This window comes from Rhinatrema bivittatum, chromosome 2 (genome assembly GCF_901001135.1).
Source record: "Rhinatrema bivittatum chromosome 2, aRhiBiv1.1, whole genome shotgun sequence".
NCBI classification, from domain to species: Eukaryota; Metazoa; Chordata; class Amphibia; order Gymnophiona; family Rhinatrematidae; genus Rhinatrema; species Rhinatrema bivittatum.
This window is the reverse complement of record NC_042616.1, coordinates 107345757-107369491: the sequence shown is the minus strand read 5'-3', so window position 1 is coordinate 107369491 and position 23735 is coordinate 107345757. Positions and strand designations below refer to the sequence as shown.

Genomic DNA, 23735 nt, shown 5'->3' with positions numbered 1-23735 from the left:
GCTGCGATGGTGGCTGCAGCAAAGCCACATGAGCCGGGGGTCCAGGATATCCTCTCCGACTTGGACCCTGCTCACAACAGACGCCAGCCTGAGCGGCTGGGGCGCACATTGCGAAGGACTCACCACCCAAGGGCGGTGGAGCAGAGAAGAGTCGGGATGGAACATCAACCGACTAGAGGCACGGGCAGTCAGGCTAGCGTGCCTGCGATTTTCCCACAGACTGCGACACCAAGCAGTCAGAGTGATGTCAGACAACGCCACCACGGTGGCATACATCAACCGACAGGGCGGAACCAGAAGCCAACAGGTATCCCTAGAAATAGCTCCCCTGATGACTTGGGCGGAAGCAAATCTTCAGGACATCTCCGCCGTCCACATCGCCGGGAAGGACAACACCGCGGCAGACTTCCTCAGCAGAGAAAGTCTACATCCCGGGGATTGGCAACTGTCACCCACAGCGTTCCAGATGATTGTGAATCGGTGGGGGACCCTAGGCATGAACCTACTAGCGGACAGGTCCAACGCTCGAGTACCCAGATATTTCAGCCGCAGGCGGGATCCTCTGTCTCAGGGGATCGATGCACTGGTACAACCATAGCCCCAGGAGATCCTGCTGTACGCTTTTCCGCCATGGCCCCTGCTGGGCACCATTATACACAGGATTCAGCGGCACAGAGGCCTAGTTCTTCTAGTGGCCCCGGACTGGCCAAGAAGACCCTGGTACGCAGACATGAGAAGACTACTGGCAGGGAATCCACTGCCCCTGCCACCGCACAGGGACCTGCTGCGACAAGGTCCCATACTCCACGAGGATCCGGCTCAATTCTCTCTTACGGTTTGGCCATTGAGAGGGCTAGACTGAAGACACAAGGATATTCAGGACCGGTAATAGATACACTCCTCAGAGCACGCAAGTTCTCCACATCACTCTCATATATTAGGATCTGGAGAGTATTTGAAGCTTGGTGCGAAGCTCATAGCACCAATCCACATGCCGCTAAGATTCCTATCATTTTGGACTTCCTACCAAGATGGTCTTCAGAAGGGTCTGTCCCTCAATTCCATCAAGGTCCAAGTGGCAGCACTTTCCTGCTACGGTCCCCGGAGTGACGGCAATAGCATCGCCACACACCCAGATGTTTCACACTTCCTGAAAGGGGTCAAACACATTCGTCCTCCACTGAGGTGGCCCATACCTCTGTGGAACCTCAACCTCGTTTTGGACTTTCTAGCGGGACACGCCTTCCATCCACTTCGAGGCCTGTCCCTCCGTTTGTTAACATTGAAGATGGTGTTCCTGCTGGCTGTTTGCTCCGCACGACGCGTCTCCGAATCACGCCAGAAGCCATCCATCTTCGCACAGTCCCTTCCTTCTTACCCAAAGTAGTCTCGCACTTCCACCTCAACCAAGCCATCTCTCTACCTACCACAGAAGGTTTGAAGAAGTCCGAAGAAGGTCGAATTCTACGCCATCTCGACATCGGCATGCTACTGTCCAGATACCTGGAAGTGTCCGAAGCAATACGAAAGACTGTTCGTTCTACACAGCGGGAAGAAGCAAGGGGAAGCGGCCTCACGGGCAACTATCACCCGCTGGGTCAAAGAAGTTATCAAGGCAGCCTACGTAGACGCGGAAAAATCACCGCCTCTACGGGTCAAGGCTCACTCTACCAGAGCGCAAGTGGCCTCTTGGGCAGAAACTCGGATGCTGTCGCCTGCTGAGATCTGTAAGGCGGCGACGTGGTCCTCCCTTCATACCTTCTCCAGATTCTACCGTCTGGATTTCCAGGCCAGGGAGGACACCGCATTCGCGAGGGCAATCCTGCACGGACCGCGGGCAGCCTCCCGCCCAGTCCAGGAGTAGCTTTTGTACATCCCACTTGTTTTGAGTCCATCTGCTTCACGCTAGGAAAAAACGTAGAGATTACTTACCTGATAATCTCGTTTTCCTTAGTGTATGCAGATGGACTCAGCATCCCGCCCGGCTGCCAATATTCATGGGATTTCACAGGCTCAAGGTAAGCCATGTTTTACTACATAGGGCATCCACCCTGCCGGGTGTCGACGCCTTCCGGTTGAGAATCCTGGCGGTCTCCAGCTACTATCAACCGGTCAGGGTAATCCTGTTTGATTAATCGATCGGTCAGTACTCATATAGCTATGACAGCTTTGCAAGGAAGATTACTGAATTGCTTCACTTCCTGTGGGGGTATATGTACCTGTGCTGACGTCAGATCCGTCTCCAACTGCTAGCACGAGCACACTATACCCACTTGTTTTGAGTCCATCTGCATACACTAAGGAAAACGAGATTATCAGGTAAGTAATCTCTACATTCCTAGTAGGCCTCAAGCACTATCAATACCGAGTGCTTCCATTTGGCCTAGCGTCTGCTCCACGAGTCTTTACAAAATGCCTCGTAGTCGTCGCAGCATTCCTCAGGACACAAGGTGTTCACATCTACCCCTATCTGGACGACTCGTTAATCAGGGCTCCCACTCAGCAAGCTGCTCTCTCGTCCCTCAGTCTAACCTTACACACTCTAATTTCGTTAGGGTTTCTCATCAATTACGACAAATCCTACTTAGTCCCATTTCAAACCTTATCGTTCATTGGGGCAGACTTGGACATCTTACTGGCAAAGGCTTTCCTGCCTCGACAACGAGCACTGACCATCGTGTCTCTTGCTCACCAACTGCAGTCACAGCACGCTGTGACTGCACGCCAATTTCTCGTCCTCCTAGGACATATGGCGTCCTCAGTCCGTCACACCAATGGCCCGCTTGGCCATGAGGCTCATGCACTGGACTCTGAGGTCTCAATGGACTCGAGCTATTCAGCCTCTGTTTACCATTGTCCACATCACCGACTCACTCAGTCTGTCCCTTGCCTGGTGGAAAAATCAGAACAATCTCCTCCAGGGATTGCCCTTCCAGGTTCCACATCCTCAAATCATTCTCATCACCGACGCTTCCAACCTCTGGTGGGGAGCCCATGTAGCCGATCTGCAAACACAAGGCTCTTGGTCTCCAGAGGAAGCCAAACACCAAATAAATTTCCTGGAACTTCGAGCAATAAGATATATGCTCTCAGGACTTTTCAGGATCGCCTGTCCAATCAGTTCATCCTAATTCAGACGGACAACCAGGTGGCCATGTGGTACATCAACAAACAGGGAGGTACAGGCTCCTTCCTTCTGTGTCAGGAAGCTGCGCAGATTTGGGCGGAAGCCATCTCCCATTTGATTTACCTCAGGGCCACCTACTTGCCGGGAGTGGACAATATGCTGGCAGACCAGCTGAGTCGCATCTTTCAACCGCACGAGTGGTCTCTCAACCCTCAGTTGCGAACTCCATCTTCCAACAATGGGGTTATCCTCAGATAGACCTCTTTGCATCCCCTCAGAACCACAAAGTGGACAACTACTGCTCCCTCATTCACAGCAAACACTCTCAGCCCAGAGACACATTCTCCCTCTCATGGGCAATCGGTCTGCTTTATGCATTCCCTCCACTTCCTGTTCTCTCGAAGACTCTCGTGAAGTTGCGTCAGGACAAGGGAATCATGATCCTGATAGCACCTCACTGGCCGCGCCAAGTGTGGTTTCCAATACTTCAGGATCTCTCCATCCGCAGGCACATTCCCTTGGGAAAGGACCCGCTCCTGATCACTCAAAACAACGGGAGCCTACACCATCCCAATCTTCAAGCTTTGTCCCCGACGGCATGGATGTTGAAAGGTTAATACTTCAACCACTTAACCTTTCAGATCCAGTTTCCCGTGTCTTGATTGCTTCGCAAAAGCCTTCCACGAGAAAATCTTACTCTTACAAATGGAAAAGGTTCACATCATGGTGCTCTTCTCAGTCCCTTGACCCCTTTTCCTGTCCAATCCCGAAGTTTCTGGACTATATTTGGCATTTGTCAGAATCAGGTCTAAAGACCTCTTCCATCAGAATGCATGTCAGTGCGGTAGCCGCCTTCCATAAGGGTATCGGGGATGTTCCTATATCAGTACAACCCCCTTGTAATACTGCTTTTTAAAAGGCTTGCTCCATATCAAGCCTCCATTATATCCTCCGGCCCCTTTCTTGTGACCTTAATCTAATTCTGGGTCAGCTCATGAAACCACCATTCGAGCCTCTTCACTCTTGTGAACTCCGATATCTCACATGGAAAGTGATTTTCCTTTTGGCAATCACTTCAGCGCGCAGAGTTAGTGAATTGCAGGCCCTGGGTACCTATCCGCCTTACACTAAACGTCTGCAGGACCGGGCAGTACACCGCCCTCACCCTAAATTCTTACCTAAGGTAGTCTCGGATTTTCATCTAACCAATCCATCATACTACCTACCTTTTTTCCCAGGCCCCATGCCAACCTACGAGAACAGGCTCTGCATACCCTTGACTGTAAATGGGCTCCTCCTGGTTGGCGGACTGCATATCCTTTTGCTATCAGCAAGCGGGCATTCCATTTCAAGACAGTGTTAAAGCACATGGGCCATGGCGACTTCAGTAGCACACCTACGATCGGTGCCGCTTCCTGACATTTGCAGGGCTGCAACCTGGAGTTCTCTCCACACAAAGCCGGAAGACAGGATTCCATCTTTGGCCAGTCTGTCCTTCGTAACCTGTTTACAACATGATGTACCAACACCCTTCCGCCTGCCTGGTGGGGTTCAGGATGCCCTCTCCCAAATTCCACCCCAGTTGTTGTGCCTGTTGCACACCTTTGGGTACATTTGGTGCAGGTTCGGACATCCTCAACTTGGTACTCACCCATATGTGAGGACTACCATCCTGCTTGTCTTGTGAGAAAGCAAATGTTGCTTACCTGTAACAGGTGTTCTCACAGGACAGCAGGATGTTAGTCTTCACGAAACCCGCCTGCCGCCCCGCGGTGTTGGGTTCGTAACGTTTTGTTGTTTTATTTTTCGGCACTGCCTGTAGCTTTCAAATAAGACTGAAGGGGGACCCCTGCTGGCTGCAGGGTTAGTGCCATGCTGGGCATGCCCAGTAGGGGCCAGTCAAAGTTCTGGAAACTTTGACAGAAGTTTTCCATGATTGGGCTCCATCCTGATGATGTCACCCATATGTGAGGACTAACATCCTGCTGTCCTGTGAGAACACCTGTTACAGATAAGCAACATTTGCTATACTAGCATTTTATGAGAACCCAGAGTATATACAGTACCAGGCCGATGCATATAGTGTGCTCAGCTGAGTGCATGGCTTTAAGAGCTATAGATACGTCCAAAACCACTCTTGCAGTATTGTAATTAGCATGTCAAAACGTGCATCACTAATAACGCTCATCATATGTAAATTCATGTTGATGAGGCTATTAGCTATTACCCCCCAAGAAAAAAAGAAAAGTGCACCCGACACGCACATTTTTACTCTCAAAAATGAACATCTGCCCCAGAGCAGGCATTAATTATTGCGGAAACCCAAAAGTTAACAGAAAAGCAGAAAATACAGCTTTTCTATAGTTCCTCCAGCTTAATATTGTGATGATTTTAAGTCTGAGGAACTGAAAAAAGGAGAACCGGAAAAAAAGTAGTCCGCAGTCAGGTTAGAAAAAAGGATACATGTAAAATTGAGCATCTGTTTTTCTACCTTGCACTGAGAGCCACCTCTCCTGGGCACCCAATGCTAAGGAGGCGCTGGGGTGATACAACTTTCCCTAGTGCCTTTTTTTTTTTTTCTTTCTTTATTAATTATAACAAAATTTGACAATAGCAAATCATGTCAATAACAAGGATATTAACACCCAACAAAAAAAGAAAAACCAATATCTATAAAGAAGTATGTAATGTTAATACCATATTACACTAATACAGCATTTAATACTTAACCTTTAATATTTAATATCCTAGGTACTATGCAATAGAGGGAACCATGATTCAAAAGAGCTATATTACTAAACAAGTCTTAAGATCCGAAGGCTCATAATCTATATAAATAAAAATGTAAATGTTCGTTTGTTCAAAATCTTAAATCTCCGAAAGTTCTTCACCGATTGCTTTGAAATTTTGACGCAACGTTGCATTCGAATACGCGCGTGTTTTTATATACCTATATTATATAGATGTCACACCTGTGACAGATAAAAACATGCTTTTTTGGAAAAACAGCGCCATCTGTTGGACGTAAAAGCAACACACACTATCTACAATATAAATGAGCTCTGATCGACAGACCGTAAATGCGCAGTAGAGAGCAGCTCTACCTCGCATATGCGGACCATTGAGTTCTGCACTACATGCTGGGTGTCATAGAGGGGAGGAGAAAAGGGCAGACGAGTCGCTGCTTCGAGAAACGGCTCAGCCCGTTCCTCCGCCGCTGGGGAAGGGGGGAGGGAGTAGGGACTGCCGGACAGTTACACACAGGAGGAAGAAAGAGTACAAGAGTCGCCGAGCCAGTCCGTCCACCGCCGGGGAAGGGGGGGGAGGGAGTTGGGACGGCCGGAGCAGAGCTAATGCGCATTGTGAAATTAAACCAGACTGTGCCACAGCAACGCGTGACCGGGTACAGCTAGTATATATATATTTAACATTATTATTTCTCATAATACATTTGCAAGGATACCGAACAGTAATCTGGGCTCCAATTTGTCTAGCTTGTTGACAAAGAGCTAGAAATTCCTTCCTCCTTTGCTGTGTGGTTTTTACTATATCTGGAAAAATCCATAACTTCTGTCCATAATATAGGATCTGTCTGTTTTGCAAAAAACAGTTTGAGCACCAAATCTCTATCTGATGGAAAAATGAACTTAACTAATAATGTTCCACGTTTACAACTTGTTCTTCTCCGGATGATTCCAACAAAGCTGATAGATTAGCTATTTGGAGGTTCTGTTACTGGGTCCTGTTCTCAAGGCAATAATTCATCTTCTAAGTACATTTTTTACAAGGGGTAGAATAGCTTCAAGTGATATTTTTAAAACCTCTTGAAGATATTTTTTAAATTGCTCACATGGAGTAACATACTGGATCTGAGGAAAATTCAATACTCTTAGGTTTAAATACCTTATTTCATTCTCAATTTTCTCTAATTTCCTTGACTGTGCCAAATCTCCTTGTGTTAAACCAGTTTGAACCTTCTGTACTTGAGACATTTTATGCTCCTTTTCTTCTTATTTTGTAGCGTGTAAAACGACTTGTTCGGACGTTTGTGAATGTTTATATCAGAAACTGCAGAAATTAAGGATGAAATTGACTTCTCCAGAATCATTATTGCTGTCCAAAGAGAGTCCAAGTTAATAACAGGAGGTTTCACAATTATCCTTTCAGGAGCAGCACTTGCCAAGCTTATATTGCCAGGAATTACCACATTACTGTGCCCACTGGCGGTTCCTCCTTCTCCCCGAGGAGTCGACGCTATCACCAACTCTTGGCGTCCTACCTCTCTCCCCAAAATGTTGATTTGCATTGTGGAAGATGTTATTAGTATTTCCACTTACTTCTGGTTTCTCAGGTATGACCAAGGGACACACTTCCTCAACCTCCGTGGAAGTCTGACCTGTTACTTGGCCTTCCTTGGGTCGGTTCAATCCAAAAGTCATTTTACTGAAGGGTGGGGAGGGTGTTATCGGCGCTCCAGAACTCAGCAATATAGATGAAGCTAGTGATGACACCATTAGCTCCACAGCAGGAGTCACAGCGCTTCCAGCTAGAGCTCTTCTGGGATTGACAACGAAGAAGCCCTCTATTCTTTGTTGTATCGGGCCTACTTCCCTAAGTTTTCCCTTGCGTTTGGTATGCGACATGTTTTCCAACAGCTGCGAGCAAGCAGGCAACAAAAAATGCAACACAGAGCTGAGTGCCTTCACTGCGTCTCTCCTTCAGTCCACCATCTTGGTTCCCAACTTCTCTAGTGCCTCCTTTTTACCGCAGCAGCCCATTTAGATATTAAATCGGGTGTCCGGGAGAGGTGGATCAGCACACATCAAGAGGTGGATGAGCGCCCGTTTAACGAGCACCAATATTGTATTGCCCTGTATGTGTATTAGAAATGTATTAATAGCTTCACCTGAGTTTACATCAGGCTTGATAACTAATTTTAGTTACTAGTTGTCTAGGTCACACCATTTGGCTATTTCTGTTTGTTTTTGCTTTCTTATGAACCTTGTGATTAATTCTGTTTTTCCCTGGTATTTTGAATATGTTTCAGATGGTCATAGGTTTTTTTTTTGCCTTTTTGTGGAACATTAGGACTAAACAAAAGGAGACTTAATGGGAGAGCATACATGTTTCTTTATTTTATATTACTTTATTTTTCTTTATCTGGAAATTAGTCTTTTGAAGACTTTTTTTTCAATGTGATCCAATTTTTAGAACATGTTACACTATAAAGATATGAAATGCTACGAAAAGTGATGGAGGTATGAGAGGTGCATAGTTGGTTACAGGTAAAGGTTTAGTGTGATGAACAGAAAAAAATGGCGTTTTCAAAGAAAAATCTATTGAAAAACATGATGATAGAAAGAGGATATTGTGTACAAGAACTGTCATTTTTCAGACAAAGTGCTGCAGTTATGTTCAAACATATAGTTTAGTATGAACTGGAATAGCTGATTAATTGAAAAATATTTCAGAATGTCTTAGTGTAAATCTCCCAGGTTATCAAAGCTTAAATATTCAATACTCTTTTATTGACTGAATGGATAAGCAGGAGTCTGAAGTCAGTTAACTTGGTTTTTTTTTTTGTTTGTTTTGTTTTAATAGGCACTGTTCTAAGAAATTAAAACACGGGTGGTGCTCAGTAAGATTTGTTAGACTCAAAACCATTCTTTGGCTCTGACTCTAAATTGGCTCATTTCATTATGCTTTAAAGTTGATGAGACAAGCTGCCAGGCTTGCTCCTATGCCCCACAGAAAGTCTTTAGCTGCTGTGTGCTACCTGTTCTATTGTCCTGTTTTGCTTCCATGGCAGAATAGCACATTAACAGCAGCACAGGTACAGAGAAGAAGAGCAACCAAAATGATAAAGGGGATGGAACAGCTCCCCTATGAGGAAAGGCTAAAGAGGTTAGGGCTGTTCATCTTGGAGAAGAGACGGCTGAGGGGGGATATGATAGAGGTCTTTAAAATCATGAGAGTCTAGAATGGGTAAATGTGAATTGGTTATTTACTCTTTCGGATAATAGGATTAGGGGGCACTCCATGAAGTTAGCAAGTAGAACATTTAAAACAAATTGGAGAAAATTTTTTTATTCAATGCACAATTAAACTCTGGAATTTGTTGCCAGAGGATGTGGTTAGTGCAGTTAGTGTAGCTGGGTTTAAAAAAGGTTTGGATAAGTTCTTGGCAGAGAAATCCATTAACTGCTATTAATCAAGTTGACTTAGGGGTCTATTTTAAAAGCAGAGCGCGGTTCCCAGCGCATGTACATGGGTGCGCCAATTTTATAACATGCGCGCATGTTCCAATTAAGGAGCGGCCTGGGAGAGAAATTCCCTATACACCATCTAACCTTCTTACGTTTTTTTCCCCTCCCGACCCCCCCCCCCCCCCCCTACCTATTACTTTTATTTTGTTTTTCTACTTCAACTTTAGAGGTGAAGTAATCTCTGCGCCGACCGGCTGCCGGCACGTGCTTCCCTGGGACAGTAGCTAATGGCACTGTCCCGCCCCCCCCCCCGACCATGCCCCTCAGCTCACTCCTTTGGAGAAGCCTGGCACTTCTGCGCATACCAGGGTTTACGCACGTGGCCGGGCCCGTTGTAAAATGCGCACAAGTCCCAGCCACGCACATAAAGCCCAAAATTTATGTACATAGCCTTTTTAAAATCTGGGTTTTAATGTTTATCCACATTTAAGAATTATCTCATAGGTCAACAATCATGCCAAGGGCTAAGCTAACAAACTGAGGAACACGAATGACCAAAACCAATTGGGTATTTCTAGTTCAAAAATAAAATGAGAATAAACAATTAAGACATGCTTACAGCCAAGGCAAAATTGCTTTTTTTTGGATTCACGTAAGAAAAGGATGCAGGGAAAACTAGTTCAAACATGCTATTATAACCAAAAGTAAACATAATAAACTTCCAACCTTTGTGTGTCCCTGGTTTTATGTTCTGTTTATACCTTTTTTTCTTTTCTTTTTTTTTTTTTAAGGATTTTTCCATCTCAGTTATATTTTTTCATAAGAACATGAGAAGTTGCCATACTGGGACAGAGCAAGGGTCCATCAAGCACAGCATTCTGTTTCCAACAGTGGCTAATCCAGGTTACAAGTACCTGGCAAGTACCCAAAATACTATATAGATCCCATGCTACTGATGCCAGTAATAGCAGTGGCTATTCCCTAACAAGTAAATTTTCTAAGGTCCGCATGAACAAATATTGGCAGTTATGCGCAAGGACAGGCCCTGTGCGCACTATGCGCATTTTCTAAAGGGCTCGGCCACGTGCATAACCACAGATACTCACAGAAGTGCCGAGCCTCACAGAAGGGGCGGGGTCTGGACGGGGAGGGGCAGGGTACGGGCCGGGACAACACCATTTGATGCTGTCTCGGGGAAGCACGTGCCGGCAGCCAGAGGAGCAGTAAGTACTGAAATTAAAAAATTTGGCGTTGCTTTGTAAAATTCCCCCCCCACCCCCGTTCATGCGCATGGATTTTAAAATCTATATGCACATGTGCGTGAGGCAATCGGATTTTATTATATGCGGGCGCATGCCTTAAAATCAGTGCGTCCTTTTAAAAACGACCCCTAAATATAAATACAGCTGTGGTTAATTGTGTTGACTTACAAAAATGAAACATTCTAAACATTTTGTTGCAGAGGTAAAGCGAGCTAATGACTTTAGTCAGTATTGGTTATGTCTGCTGCCAGATTTGTTATGGTTATCTTCTAAAACATTTATAATGTTCTTCTAAATATTTTTCATTTGTCATTGGGGCTGATTTCTAAAATGTTACCGAATGATTCGTTTTTCCTTTTTCACAGAGGAGTCAAACACAGTCCCCGCCGCCTCCAAAGCCACCATCTCCTAGCTTTGAATTGGGATTATCCAGCTTCCCCCCATTACCTGGAGCTGCTGGAAATTTGAAGACTGAGGATTTGTTTGAGAACAGATTAGCAAATGTAGTAATAGGAACATCAACAAAAGAAAAGGTAAGTAATCCTTTTTTTTTCTTTTAATTGTTATAAATAAATATTTTCCATCAAATAAAGGGATATCAACAGTGATCTCACAGAAAAAAAGATAGCTGTACATCATATAATTAATTTATTACCTATGATTGCCTATATTTATTTATTTATGTATTTATTTAAATGCTTTTATATGCTGGTATTCGTCGAAACATATCTGTTTACATGGAACTAAACAGCGAAAATACATTAAACGGACTTAGGAACTTGGTGGGTATAAGTTGTACAGAATTAGCGGAATAAGGTGTATACAATGTATACAAGTGTACATTGATATATAAAAGGGTACAGTAATGTATGAGTAATGGGTTAATAATTTGGGGGGTTTAACTAGTAAAGGGGAATACAGGGTACAGTATGGGGGAGGTGGGTGGGTGATTTAAAGGAGTACTAATACAAGTACAGTGGTGGGAGAGATGGGTGAGGAGATTTACAGAAGTAATAAAAGCAGAACATTAAGGGAAGAGGTTTCAAGATTTCTACAAGGGTCCAGAATAGAAGTAGGGGCGGGGGGGGGGGGGGGTGACTATTCAGGGAAAGCTTGTTTGAATAGCCAAGTCTTGAGTTTTTTTTTTTTGAATGTTTGTGAACTTGGCTCTAGCCAAAGATCAGTCGGCATAGAGTTCCAGAGGGTGGGTCCAGCAAGAGAGAAGGCATGGTCTTTTGTGGTGCAGAGGTGTGTGGACTTGGGGGAGGGGGTATGAATGGTTCCCTTATAGGCGGATCTGGTTGGGCGGGTGGATGTGTGTAGGCGGAGGGAATTGTCAAGCCAGTGAATGTTGTTGTGGATGGTTTTGTGAATGATAGATAGGCTTTTGTAGGTGATACGAAAGGCAATTGGGAGCCAATGAAGTTCCTTGAGGACAGGAGTAATGTGGTTGGTTTTATGGGTGCTTGTTAGAATTCTTGCAGTTGCGTTCTGTAACATTTGGAGGGGTTTAAGGGTTGAAGCGGAGAGGCCTAGTAACAAGGCGTTACAGTAATCGATTTTTGAAAAAATAGTGGATTGGAGGACTGTGCGGTGGTCATTAAGGTGGAGGAGTGGTTTGAGCTTTTTAAGTACATGCAGCTTGTAGCATTCTTTTATGGTTGTATTGATGAAGGGTTTTTAGGTTGAATTGGTTGTCGATATTGACACCAAGGTTTCGTACATTTTGTTGGAGGGAGGTAGGGGGTGGGGGTTGCCATTGGGAGGGGGTGAGGGGTCATTGAGGGTGGAGATGATGATGAGTTCCATTTTCGCACTGTTAAGAGCAAGTTGGAGATTGGTGAGGAGGCAGTTTATGGAGTTAAGGCAGGTTTCTCAGGTTTTAAAAGATTTGTGTAGGGATTCTTGTATAGGGATGAGGATTTGTACATCGTCTGCATAGATATAATGGGTGAGGCCGAGGTCAGAGAGGCAGGAGGTATATGTTAAAGAGGGTAGATGAAAGGGACGACCCTTGGGGGACTCCTTGGGAGAAATGGATGGGTTTGGATTCTGTGTTGGCGATTTGGACTGTGTATTGCCTGTTTTCCAGGTAGGATTTGAACCAGTATAAGGCAGCTCCTGAGATCCCGATTTCTGCGAGGCGTTTGATTAGAATGTTGTGGTTAATAGTGTCAAAGGCAGCAGAGATATCTAATATGGCAAGTAAGTAGGAGTGTCCTTGGTCAAGACCTTTAAGGGAGGGTATCTGTGAGAGAGATGAGGAGGGTTTCCGTGCTGAAAAACTTACGGAAACCGAATTGGGATGGGGATAGGATATTATGGTTCTCCAAGTGGTCAGTGAGTTGCGTGTTGACAATTTTTTCCATGACTTTTGTCAGGCAGGGAGGTTAGAGATTGGTCTATAGTTTGCTGGATCTGCAGGGTCGAGGTTATGTCTTTTTAGAATGGGTTTCACTGTCGCGTGTTTTAAGGAATCGGGGACTTTGCCATGGGTGAGTGAGCAATTGGTGGGCAATGGGTGAGGAACATATATATATATGTGTATGTATATATTTATTTATTTATTTATTTATTTAAAATTTTTATATACCGACGTTCATCCGGGATATCACATCGGTTTACAGTGTAACTGAAACAGGCGCCTGGGATGGCGGTTTACATCGAACAGATGTAACGAATTTAACATATGAACAAATGAGGAGGGGGAAAAAAGGAGGGAAATAATTAAACAAAACTTATGAGCAAAATTTACAAATATATATAGAGTATCACTATGTACAAAGTATTCATAAATACAGCAATATATATATGTATGTATGTATATATGTAAGTGTATGTATATGTATTTTTTTTTTTTTTTTTTTTTTAAATCTTTCCTGCCAAACTAAGCAGAGTGTAGTCTCTTTAGTATGGTTTCTATTTCAGGAATATATTCAGGAGTTCCTAGAGTGGATCTTTTTGTGTGTCTCTTCACACAACCCACTGTATTGTTCTAATAAACCTGACTCCAATGCCATGCATTGGATGTGTTTGCAATCTCTTGGTCAGAAATATTTCTGAAATAGAAACCATGCTAAAGAGACTACACCCTGCTTACAGGCCGATACAGTACAGTGCGCTCCGACAGAGCGCACTGTTAACCTGTCATTGGACGCGTGTTTTCCCTTACCCCTTATTCAGTAAGGGGCGGAAAACGCGCGTACAACCCGCAGAACCTAATAGCGCCCTCAACATGCAAATGCATGTTGATGGCCCTATTAGGTATGCCCGCGCGATTCAGTAAGTAAAATGTGCAGCCAAGCTGTACATTTTACTTTCAGAAATTAGCGCCTACCCAAAGGTAGGCGCTAATTTCTTCGGGCACCGGGAAAGTGCACAGAAAAGCAGTAAAAACTGCTTTTCTGTGCACCCTCCGGCTTAATATCATGGCGATATTAAGTCGGAGGTCCCGAAGGGTAAAAAAAAGAAAAAAAAAATTGAAGGCGGCCTGCGGCTGTCGGGTCGAAAACCGGACGCTCAATTTTGCCGGCGTCCGGTTTCCGAGCCCATAGCTGTCAGCGGGCTCAAGAACAAACGCCGGCAAAATTGAGCATCGACTGTCAAACCCGCTGACAGCTGCCGCTCCTTTTGCCCATTTCTACCACCAGACCTAATTTAAATACTGCATTGCGCGCACAGGCGAGTGGCCTGTGTGCATGTCGGGAATTCGCCCACTCTCCCGCGGACTTTACTGAATCGGCCTGTTAGTTTGGCAGGAAAGATTTAAAAAAACATAGATATTCCACACCAAACAAGCACTGACTAAAAATGGTTAAAGAAAAAAGATTGGCAGAGCAATTAATACTTAAAATACGTATTTTAGGAATTCCTAAATCAATAAAGAAAGCATATGGTAAACCCATTGTAAAGGCCGGGGAATGGTTTAAGGGCTCTAGGTGACTTTCTTAATTCCCACAGTTGCAAACAAAATATCTTCACCCAGAACTTAGCTAATTTTCACATTTATTGTCCCAGTAAATTGAATATGTATATAATAATCTAGGACTAATAAAAATTGCAATACACATACGAAAAGTGTAAACAAGGGAAAAATACAAATGTATTAGAAGATAAGATAAAAGAAAGTATATACATAGAACAAGTAAATCCAAACCAGAGAATATATATATAAAATAATTTTGGGGTTCCTGCATTAGTGATTTATATATATAGTATCGCTATTGCAGGAACCCCAAAATGATTTTATATATATATGTGTGTGTATGTGTATATATATATATATATATATATTTTATATTTAATTGTTTTTATATTTATCAAAATATTTAAACAATCCAAAAACACTTATCACTCCTTAAAATATACATTAAAAAACTTTATACAAAATTTAAATTTAATGTCCAATTACAAAGAAATGAAGAAATCACTTAGGTTGATATTCAAAATTCACATGATCTTCTATTCACAACGTTGAAGAGCCATAAATTTTCAAATGGATTTCCTATCCACAATCTTCCATCCACAAACTGTTAAACTGATGCAAGAACTTTCCAAATCTTTGAAGTAGCAGTCATCTAATTGGATCTTCTACCCCAATGGAGTCACTTGGCCAATAGAGAGAAAGATGCATCGCTACACTGTACATATTCCAGGAAAAGCCTACATTGTGGCAGATTTTCTGTTACCTTCAACTTCACAAGTGTTCTTTCCACCACAAGAACAGTGGGTTGTGTCTCTTCACACAACCCACTGTATTGTTCTAATAAACCTGACTCCAATGCCATAGCATTGGATGTGTTTGCAATCTCTTGGTCAGAAAGCTTAATATATGCTTTTTCCCCAATTTTGCTAATTGCCAAAACAATCCTTCAGTTATGTCAAGACAAGGCAAAGATGATTCTGATAGCTCCATTCTAGCCACACCAAGGTTGGTTGATATCTGAAAGGGATGTAGACACCCAATTTAGCCAAACATACAGGTCGATCCAGTAAAGTGTGCTCCGTCGGAGCGCACTGTCACCCTGCTCTGGACGCGTGTTTTCCCTTACCCCTTATTCAGTAAGGGGAGGAAAACACGCGGCCCACCCGCGGCACCTAATAGCGCCCTCAACATGCAAATGCATGTTGATGGCCCTATTAGGTATTCCTGAGCGATCCAGTAAGTAAAATGTGCAGCCAAGCCGCACATTTTACTCTAAGAAATTAGCGCCGCCCAAAGGTCGGCGCTAATTTCTTCCGGCGCCAGGGAAGTGCACAGAAAAGCAGTAAAAACTGCTTTTCTGTGCACCCTCCGACTTAATATCATAGCGATATTAAGTTGGAGGTCCCCAAAAGTAAAAAAAAAAATAAAAAAATTTTGAATTCGGCCCGCGGCTGTCGGGCCGAAAACCGGACGCTCAATTTTGCCGGTTTCCGAGCCCGTGGCTGTCAGCGGGCTCGAGAACCGACGCCGGCAAAATTGAGCGTCGGCTGTCAAACCCGCTGACAGCCGCCGCTCCAGGCCAAAAGGAGGCGCTAGGGACGCGCTAGTGTCCCTAGCGCCTCTTTTTCCTCGTTTGCACCGCGTCGCCTAATTTAATACTGGATCGCGCGCACCGGCGAGGGGCCGGTGCACGCGCCGGGAGAGCGGGCGTTAGTCCGCTCTCCCACGGACTTTACTGGATCGAGCTGATAGTAAGATGATAATGACGGCAGACAAAGACCAAACGGTCCGTCCAGTCTGCCCAAAAAGCCAGAAACCCTTAAACATTAAATGCCATAAAAATAAGCTTCTTCTATTGGGAAACGTTCATCAGAGGAGCCAGTTTGGGAAATCATTTTGATGGTGACTCAAGAGTTAAATGCCTTCTAGGATCCTCAGCCAGTAGAAATTTCAGCCAAATAATTAATGCAGTTACAGAAGAAAGTAGAGACTCTGATAATCATTGTTATCCATCTGGCAACCAGTGACCTTGCTAGAAATGGTATCCTTGCAGCATGGAAAGATTTCCAAAATCTAGGGAAGAAAATTAGACACATGGCAAAGACCATTGCATTTTCAGAAGTACTACCTGTTCATGGAAAGGGGAAGGAAAAGTCTCTGCCATATAGATAATAACTTCAATGCCTGGCTCAAAAAATGGTTTAAAGAAAGTGGTTTTGGATACATTGGATACTCGGGGCCGTGTATGGAGCAATAGAAGATTATATGGTAAGGATGGGCTACATTTGTCCTTCGCAGGAAAGTGGATGCTAAGTGAGAAATTCAAATCATAGACATTTAAACTAGATGGCAGGGAGTGGCTAATGAAATTGTCATGTCATCCCCAAGCGATACAGGAAGTAGGAGGAGAAAGTAAAATCAATCAGCTCAAAAAAAGCAGAAAAGGAAGAACCGCAAACCAAGGGAGAAAAGTTGAAAAGCTATGACCACAAATTCTCATAATCTGGGCAGTAAAATTCCAGACCTTCAGGCCCTAATGGTGGAGGCAGACTTGCGCATTTTTCCTATTACAAAGACATGGTTCACTGAGTTATGATAGGGACACAGCCATCCCTGGCTATAACTTAAGGAAAGATAAAGAGGACAGGAAAGGAGGAGGAGTAGCTCTTTATGTCAAAAACAGTATCCAACTACAATACAGGGGAAGTGGGGAAGGGAAGAAGCATTATGGGCTGTCCCCCCAAAAAAGATGGTGCTTCCATTTACATAGGTGTAGTCTACAGGCTTCTGACTCAGACGAGCTGGATAGAGATCTGGTCGAAGACATCCAAAAGGGGAAAGAAGGGAGAAATGTTGCTTGTTGGAGATTTTAATCTGCTGGATGTAGATTGGAGTATCCCTTCTGCAGAAATCTACAAGAAGTAGAAATAGTGGATGCCCTTCAAGGGGCTCTGCTTAAACAAATGGTAATGGAACCTACAAGGGAGAGTGTAGTACTTGACCTAGTGCTCACAAATGGGGATAATGTTTCTAAAGGCTATGTAGGTGCCCATCTTAGCACCAGTGACCAATACTGTATTGTTTGCTATTGCAAATAAGATATAGAAAATCACACAAAGACCTGAGCTTTGAATTTTAAAAATACAGACTGTCAAAATGAGGATATTCTTGGAGGAAGAACTTAAAAGATGGAGAAAAATGGGTGAGGTGGAACAACAGTGGGCCATATTAAAAGGAGCAATTACAAAGGCAACAAATATATGTTAAAAAAGTAAACAAAAGAGAGGAAAAAGAAGCTGATCTGGTTCTCAAAGGAAGTAGCTGAAATAATAAAAGGCCAAAACAAGTGTTCAAGGAAGTATAAAGGATCCCAAAAAGAGGTTCACAGGGAAAAATACATGGTGAAACTGAGGGAGACCAAAAACAATCAGGAAAGCAAAAGGTCAAGCAAAGGAAAGGTTTGCCAAATAAGTAAAGTGAGGTGACAAAACATTTTTTAGGCCGAAAGTAGTATAGTGAAATTGAAATGTGACAAGCAGCAATGTGTGGAGAGAGACAAATGGCAGAAATATTAAACAAATATTCAGTTCAGTTTTCACAAATGAAACCCTGGCAAAGGATTGTTGCTAATAGAGAAGAAATAAGATGGGGGTGGGGTAGACTAAACTTTGTTTACAGAAGAAAATGTATGTGAAGAGTTAGGAAAACTGAAAGTGGACAAGGCCATGGGGCCGGATGAGGGTACCTACCATGGTATTGAAGGAGTTCAGAGATGTGCTGTTGGGTCCGCTGAAAGACCTGTTCAGTAGAGACACTGCTGGAGGAAAGAATAGTGAACTATCTACAATCTGGTGGGGTTGCTGGACTCAAGACAGCATGGATTCATCAGGGAAAGATCCTGTCAGACATATCTGATTTTTTTTAAATAAAATGAGAAGTTTGGAACTCCGCTCCAAGATGGTAGAATGGAGTACAAAACTGGTTGACTGACAGGAGACAGCTTGTAATAGTAAACATAACATACTCTGAAGAGAGAACAATATTAAGTGAAGTGTGACAGGGATTGGTTTTGGGATCGGCTCTATTCAGTATCTTTGTGAGTGACATTGCAGAAGGGATAGAAGGTAAAGTTTGTCTGTGGATGATACTAAGATCGCAATAGAGTGGATATACCTGAAGGAGTAGAGAGAAGAGCAGTCGAAGACTTGGCAGCTGGGATTCAATGCCAAGAAGTGCAGAATCAATCTGGGGTTCAGTAATCCGAAAGAGATGTATGTGATGGGGGATGACAGACTAATGTTCACAGACTGGGCAAGGGACCTTGGGGTAATAGTGTCTGATGACCTGAAAGCGGCAAAGCAATGTGACAAGGAAATAGCTAAAGCCAGAATAATGCTGGGCTGCACAGAGGAAGGAATAACCAGTAAGAAAAAAGGTAATGCTCTTGTACAGGAACTTGATGAGGCTTCGTCTGGAGTACTGTTCTATTCTGAAGACTGTATTTCAAAAATGATAGTCAGGATGGAGATGGTCCAGAGAAGATCAATGAAAATGGTGTGGGTCTGTATCAGAAGGCTTATGAGGCAAGGCTGAAGGATCTGAATATGTATACCCTGGAAGAGAGGAAGTTCATGGGAGATATGATGTGGACTTTTGATACCTGAATGGTTTTAATGATGCATGTTCCTTGAACCTTTTCTGGAGGAAAGCAAACAGTAGATCTAAGGGTAACACTATGAAACTTCAGGGACGACAGCTCAGAACCAATGTCAGGAAATATTTCTTCATGGAAAGGGTGGTGGATGCCTGGAATACCCTTCCAGAAGAGGTGGTAAGATTAAAATAGTAAGCAAATTCAAAAAGGCATGGGATAAACACTGTGCATCTAAACGCTAGAGTTGGAAATTTAGAAAATGGTGCATGAGTGTTCACCAACATGGAGTAGCAGCTACTATCCCTAAGAGAAGGCATGGGGATTACTACCCTTAACCAATTAGCTTACATGATTTAACATAACTGCCGCATCGCTCTGCTCTTCAACGATGGGGGAATGGGGTAAAGGAATTGGATTCAGATGACAACCAATGCTGGGCCCTGACTTTTATGGTTCAGGTTACTGATACCCAGACATTAGGAAAAAGTGCAGTACTGCTTCTATAGCCAAGTCCAAAAGCAAAGCACATTCAAGTAGCAGCATTGTATGACTTATCAGGAAGACTGCTCACACTGTAAAGTAAAAAAAAAAAAAATTTTGCTAGCAGTAAATTTGTTATCGGTTTGACAGTTGCTTGGTCTTAATTTTTATTACTTATATCTTCTAACCCAATACTCTGAGTTTCTTCTTCATGCCAGCTTTCCCTCTCTTGCATTGTTAGAATGGATGTTGAGCTGAATCTTAAGCTATGTCTTTTTCCTCAGAGGTAAAAAGCCATACTACTAGTAGCATGGAAACCATTCACCACATGTTCCTACAGTTTTAAATGGAAGAGATTCTCTAGTGTAAATCTCAAAACTGAAGTTCATTTCACTATGAAACATCCACATTCTCCATGTCTCTAAGTCAGGATTGGAATTAAATTAGATCATAGTATATCTAAACGCTGTTGCAGCACACCACCTTCCTTGGATAACAAGATTTATAAAAAAAAAAGATCTTTTATCTTCACCCACCTATAAACAGATCCACCAGCTTGAGACCTAAATCTAGTCTTGTAAAAATTGCTAAATGTACCGTTCAAGACTATGGTGTCTAATTATATCAGATTTCATATTTGGACGTTTGTTTCTCATAGCGGTTATTTCTTGTAGAGTAAGCGAACTCTAGGCATTAGTAGTAGACCCTCCTTTCACTGAAATATTCAAGAACAGAGTAGTACTAAAGTCTCCCCTGACATTTCTATCAAAGTGTGTTTCTCAATTCCATTTGAATCAATCTATAGTGCTTCTTTCTTCCCAATATGTTATGCTAATAAAGCAGAACAAGTACTCCACATCTTGAATTGTAGACAGGCAAAACCAGGGCTAGCCAACTACAGTTCTCAAGAGCCACAAACAGGCCTGGATTTCAGGCTATCTACAAGGAATATGCATGAGATAAATTTGTATACAGTAGAGGCAGTGTATGAAAACCTTTCATTCATATTCACTGTGGATGTCCTGAAAACCGGGTATATTTTATGGCTCTTGAGGGACCAGAATTGGCCAGCTCTGAGCTATACCTTTTATTTCATCAAAATCCTCGCTCCAGAAACGTACCATATCTACTGCTGGCCCCATTCAATGGAACGCGCTCCCGCCAGATATCCGTCTACAGATTTGCCACTCCACATTCAAAAAGAAACTGAAAACCTGGCTCTTTAAACAAGCCTTTACAGGACCATAAGCACTTTTTTTCCCTACAACCAGCAAGAGTTCCTCATCATATCATTCTCCAGGATCTACCTGACTCTATATCCATTCTCTTGCTGCAGGTCTTACATGACATCTACTGTTGTTGTTTTTTTTTTTTTTGTTTTTTTTTATTTATTTATACTGCTCTATGAGTTTTGTTAGCTAATTTGTTTACATTACAATGTTTATTTTGATCTAGTTTACCCTTTTCCAAGTTCCATAACCTTGTTCTATGTAATGCCTATTGGCAAAATTTATGTTTAGTTTCAATGTAAACCGATGTGATTTGTATTTCATACAGGAACACTGGTATATAAAAATCTAAAAATAAATAAATAAATAAATTTGGAAAGGACAACGCCTCACAGAACCAAACAAACAAGGCCATCCAGTGGGAAAGCAGAAGTCATTGGACTGTATTGACTTCTGTTATAAAGACGCAGGCAGACATCTTTAACAAGGTCAAAACTCATTAGATTTGCACAACCGCAACTTCAGTAGCTTTTTTTTTCCCATTCTTCTTCCATCCAAGACATCTGCAAAGCAGGAATCTAGTTTGTCAAGCATTGTTATCTGGAACAAGACTCTGACACACATAGTGTCTTTGGGCAGTACTTAAAAACCTCTTTAAGTAGTAGTTTCAACTCTCTCTCCTTTCTGGGGATATTGTTGAAGCCCATTGCACAGGATGACAGCAATATCTATCTGAACCTGCCTACACAGGCCATCATAGCGTGGAAGTTGAGTGGGCAGTAGTACTTTATGCCTTCTGAAGGAGGTGGAGGATGTAAAGATTTTGGCAGAGGGCATTCAACCAGCAGATCCTTTAACTTTAGTTTGAAGAGGGAGTGAATACTATCCAGTCCAGGTGATTTGTCATTCTTTAGTTTGTCAGTTTGATTTATTACATCCTCTATTATGCCAGAGATTTGTTTTAGTTGCTAAGAATTTTATTTTATCTTAATACCCTGCTTTTTTCAATATATATGATAATGGTATATAATAAAGAATGGGTCCCCAGAGGCAGGCAGAGCTCTGGAGTCTCAATGCGTGCATAAGAGGATGGTGCAAGGAAAAGGGATTCAGTTTTGTAAGGAACTGGGGAACCTTTTAGGGAAGGGGAACTCTTTTCTGAAAGGATGGACTCCACCTTAACCGGGGTGGAATCAGGCTGCAAGCGCTAACCTTTAAAAAGGAGATAGAGCAGCTTTTAAACTAAATCAAAGGGGAAAGCCAACAATCGCTCAGCAGCGCACAGTTCAGAGGGAGGTATCTTGGAAGGATACTAATGAAGCATTAGAGTTAGGGCATCCCAACAGAGAGGTTCCAATAATAAGAAAAGTAGTCCAAGTGAGCTCACCTGAGCTAAAAGATTCCATGTTATCCCTGTCAACTGAAAAGCAGAATGTAAATACAAACAAAAAACATACTTTGAAATGTTTATGTGCTAATGCCAGAAGCATAACAAGTAAGATGGGAGAATTAGAGTGTATAGCAGTAAACGATATGCAAACAAAGTGGAAGAGAATCTGTGTCAAAGGAAGAGATTTTTTTTATTGATCATGTGACGGAATGCCCGACTCGGGCCAAATTTCACCCATAAACAAGGGAGGCGCTAGGGACATTAGCGCGTCCCTAGTGCCTCCTTTTGGACCGGAGCGGCGGCTTTCAGCGGATTTGACAGCCGACGCTCAACTTTGCCGACGTCTGTTCTTGAGCCCGCTGACAGCCACGGGCTCGGAAACCAGACGCCAGCAAAATTGAGCATCCAGTTTTCGACCCAACAGCCGCGGGCCGACTTAAATTTTTTTTTTTTTTTACTTTTGGAAAGTTTCAGGATCTCCGAAGAAATTAGCCCCTACCTTTGGATAGGCACTAATTTCTGAAAGCAAAATGTGTGGCTTGGCTGCACATTTTGTTTTCTGAATCACACGTGAATACCTAATAGGGCCATCAACTTGCATTTGCATGTTGCGGGCGCTATTAGGTTCGGGGGATTGGATGCGCGTTTTCGGCCCCTTACTGAATAAGGGGTAAGGGAAAACGCGCGTCCAATGGCGGATTAACAGTGCGCTACGTCGGAGCGCACTGTACTGTATCGGCCCGTAAATTAGAGAATAAATCTATGATCTTTAACTTTCTGATAAATTTAAAGAGATCCACAATAGTATTGAAGGCATTATATTTTGAAGTGGGAATACATGAAAGTCCTTTGTTTAAAATAGCCTCTGAAGCAGCCCATGCTTATGGTCGAAACTCGGCCCGAGTCGGGCATTCCCTCACCTGATAAATAAAATTTTTTCCCTTGACACCGATTCTCTTCCACTTAGTTTGCATTTCTGCTACATTGGATCGGCTTCCATGCTGTTTTTTAGCAGTAAATTATGACATTGTCTTAATTGGCATTTCAGAGACATGGTGGAAAGAGGATAACCAATTGGTTAGTGCTATACCAGGGTACAAATTATATCGCAATGACAGAGGGATTGTGGCAGGGTGGCACTTTGTCTGGAATGGCATGAGATAAATGCACAATCAAATCTTTATGGGTAAAAATCCCTTGCATGTTGGGAAAGACTATAGTGATAGGAATATTCTACCATCCAACTGGCCAAGATGGTGAAGACAGTCAGTGAAATGCTAAGAGAAATTAGGGAAGCTAACCAAATTGGTTGTGGGGTATTAATGGGAGATTTCAGTTACCTCAGTGCCACATTAAGAGAAGCGTACAATCAATTTCAAAAACATCAAATATACAATCATCAGAAAAAAGTTTTTATTTGAACACCTTATTAGACTGAGACAAATCAATTATATTTGTACAC

At 43.0% G+C, this 23735-nt stretch overlaps 1 protein-coding gene across 5 annotated transcripts in view; it reads left to right on the top strand.

Annotated features, from left to right (window-relative positions):
- The window catches only part of LARP4B (La ribonucleoprotein domain family member 4B), a 521092-nt gene that overhangs the window by 436731 nt on the left and 60626 nt on the right, over nt 1-23735 (top strand). For all 5 annotated transcript variants that reach the window (XM_029588536.1, XM_029588537.1, XM_029588533.1 and 2 more), the window contains one exon: nt 10961-11128. In XM_029588536.1, the coding sequence (XP_029444396.1) occupies nt 10961-11128 (168 nt within the window). The remainder of the gene's footprint in view (nt 1-10960; nt 11129-23735) is intronic.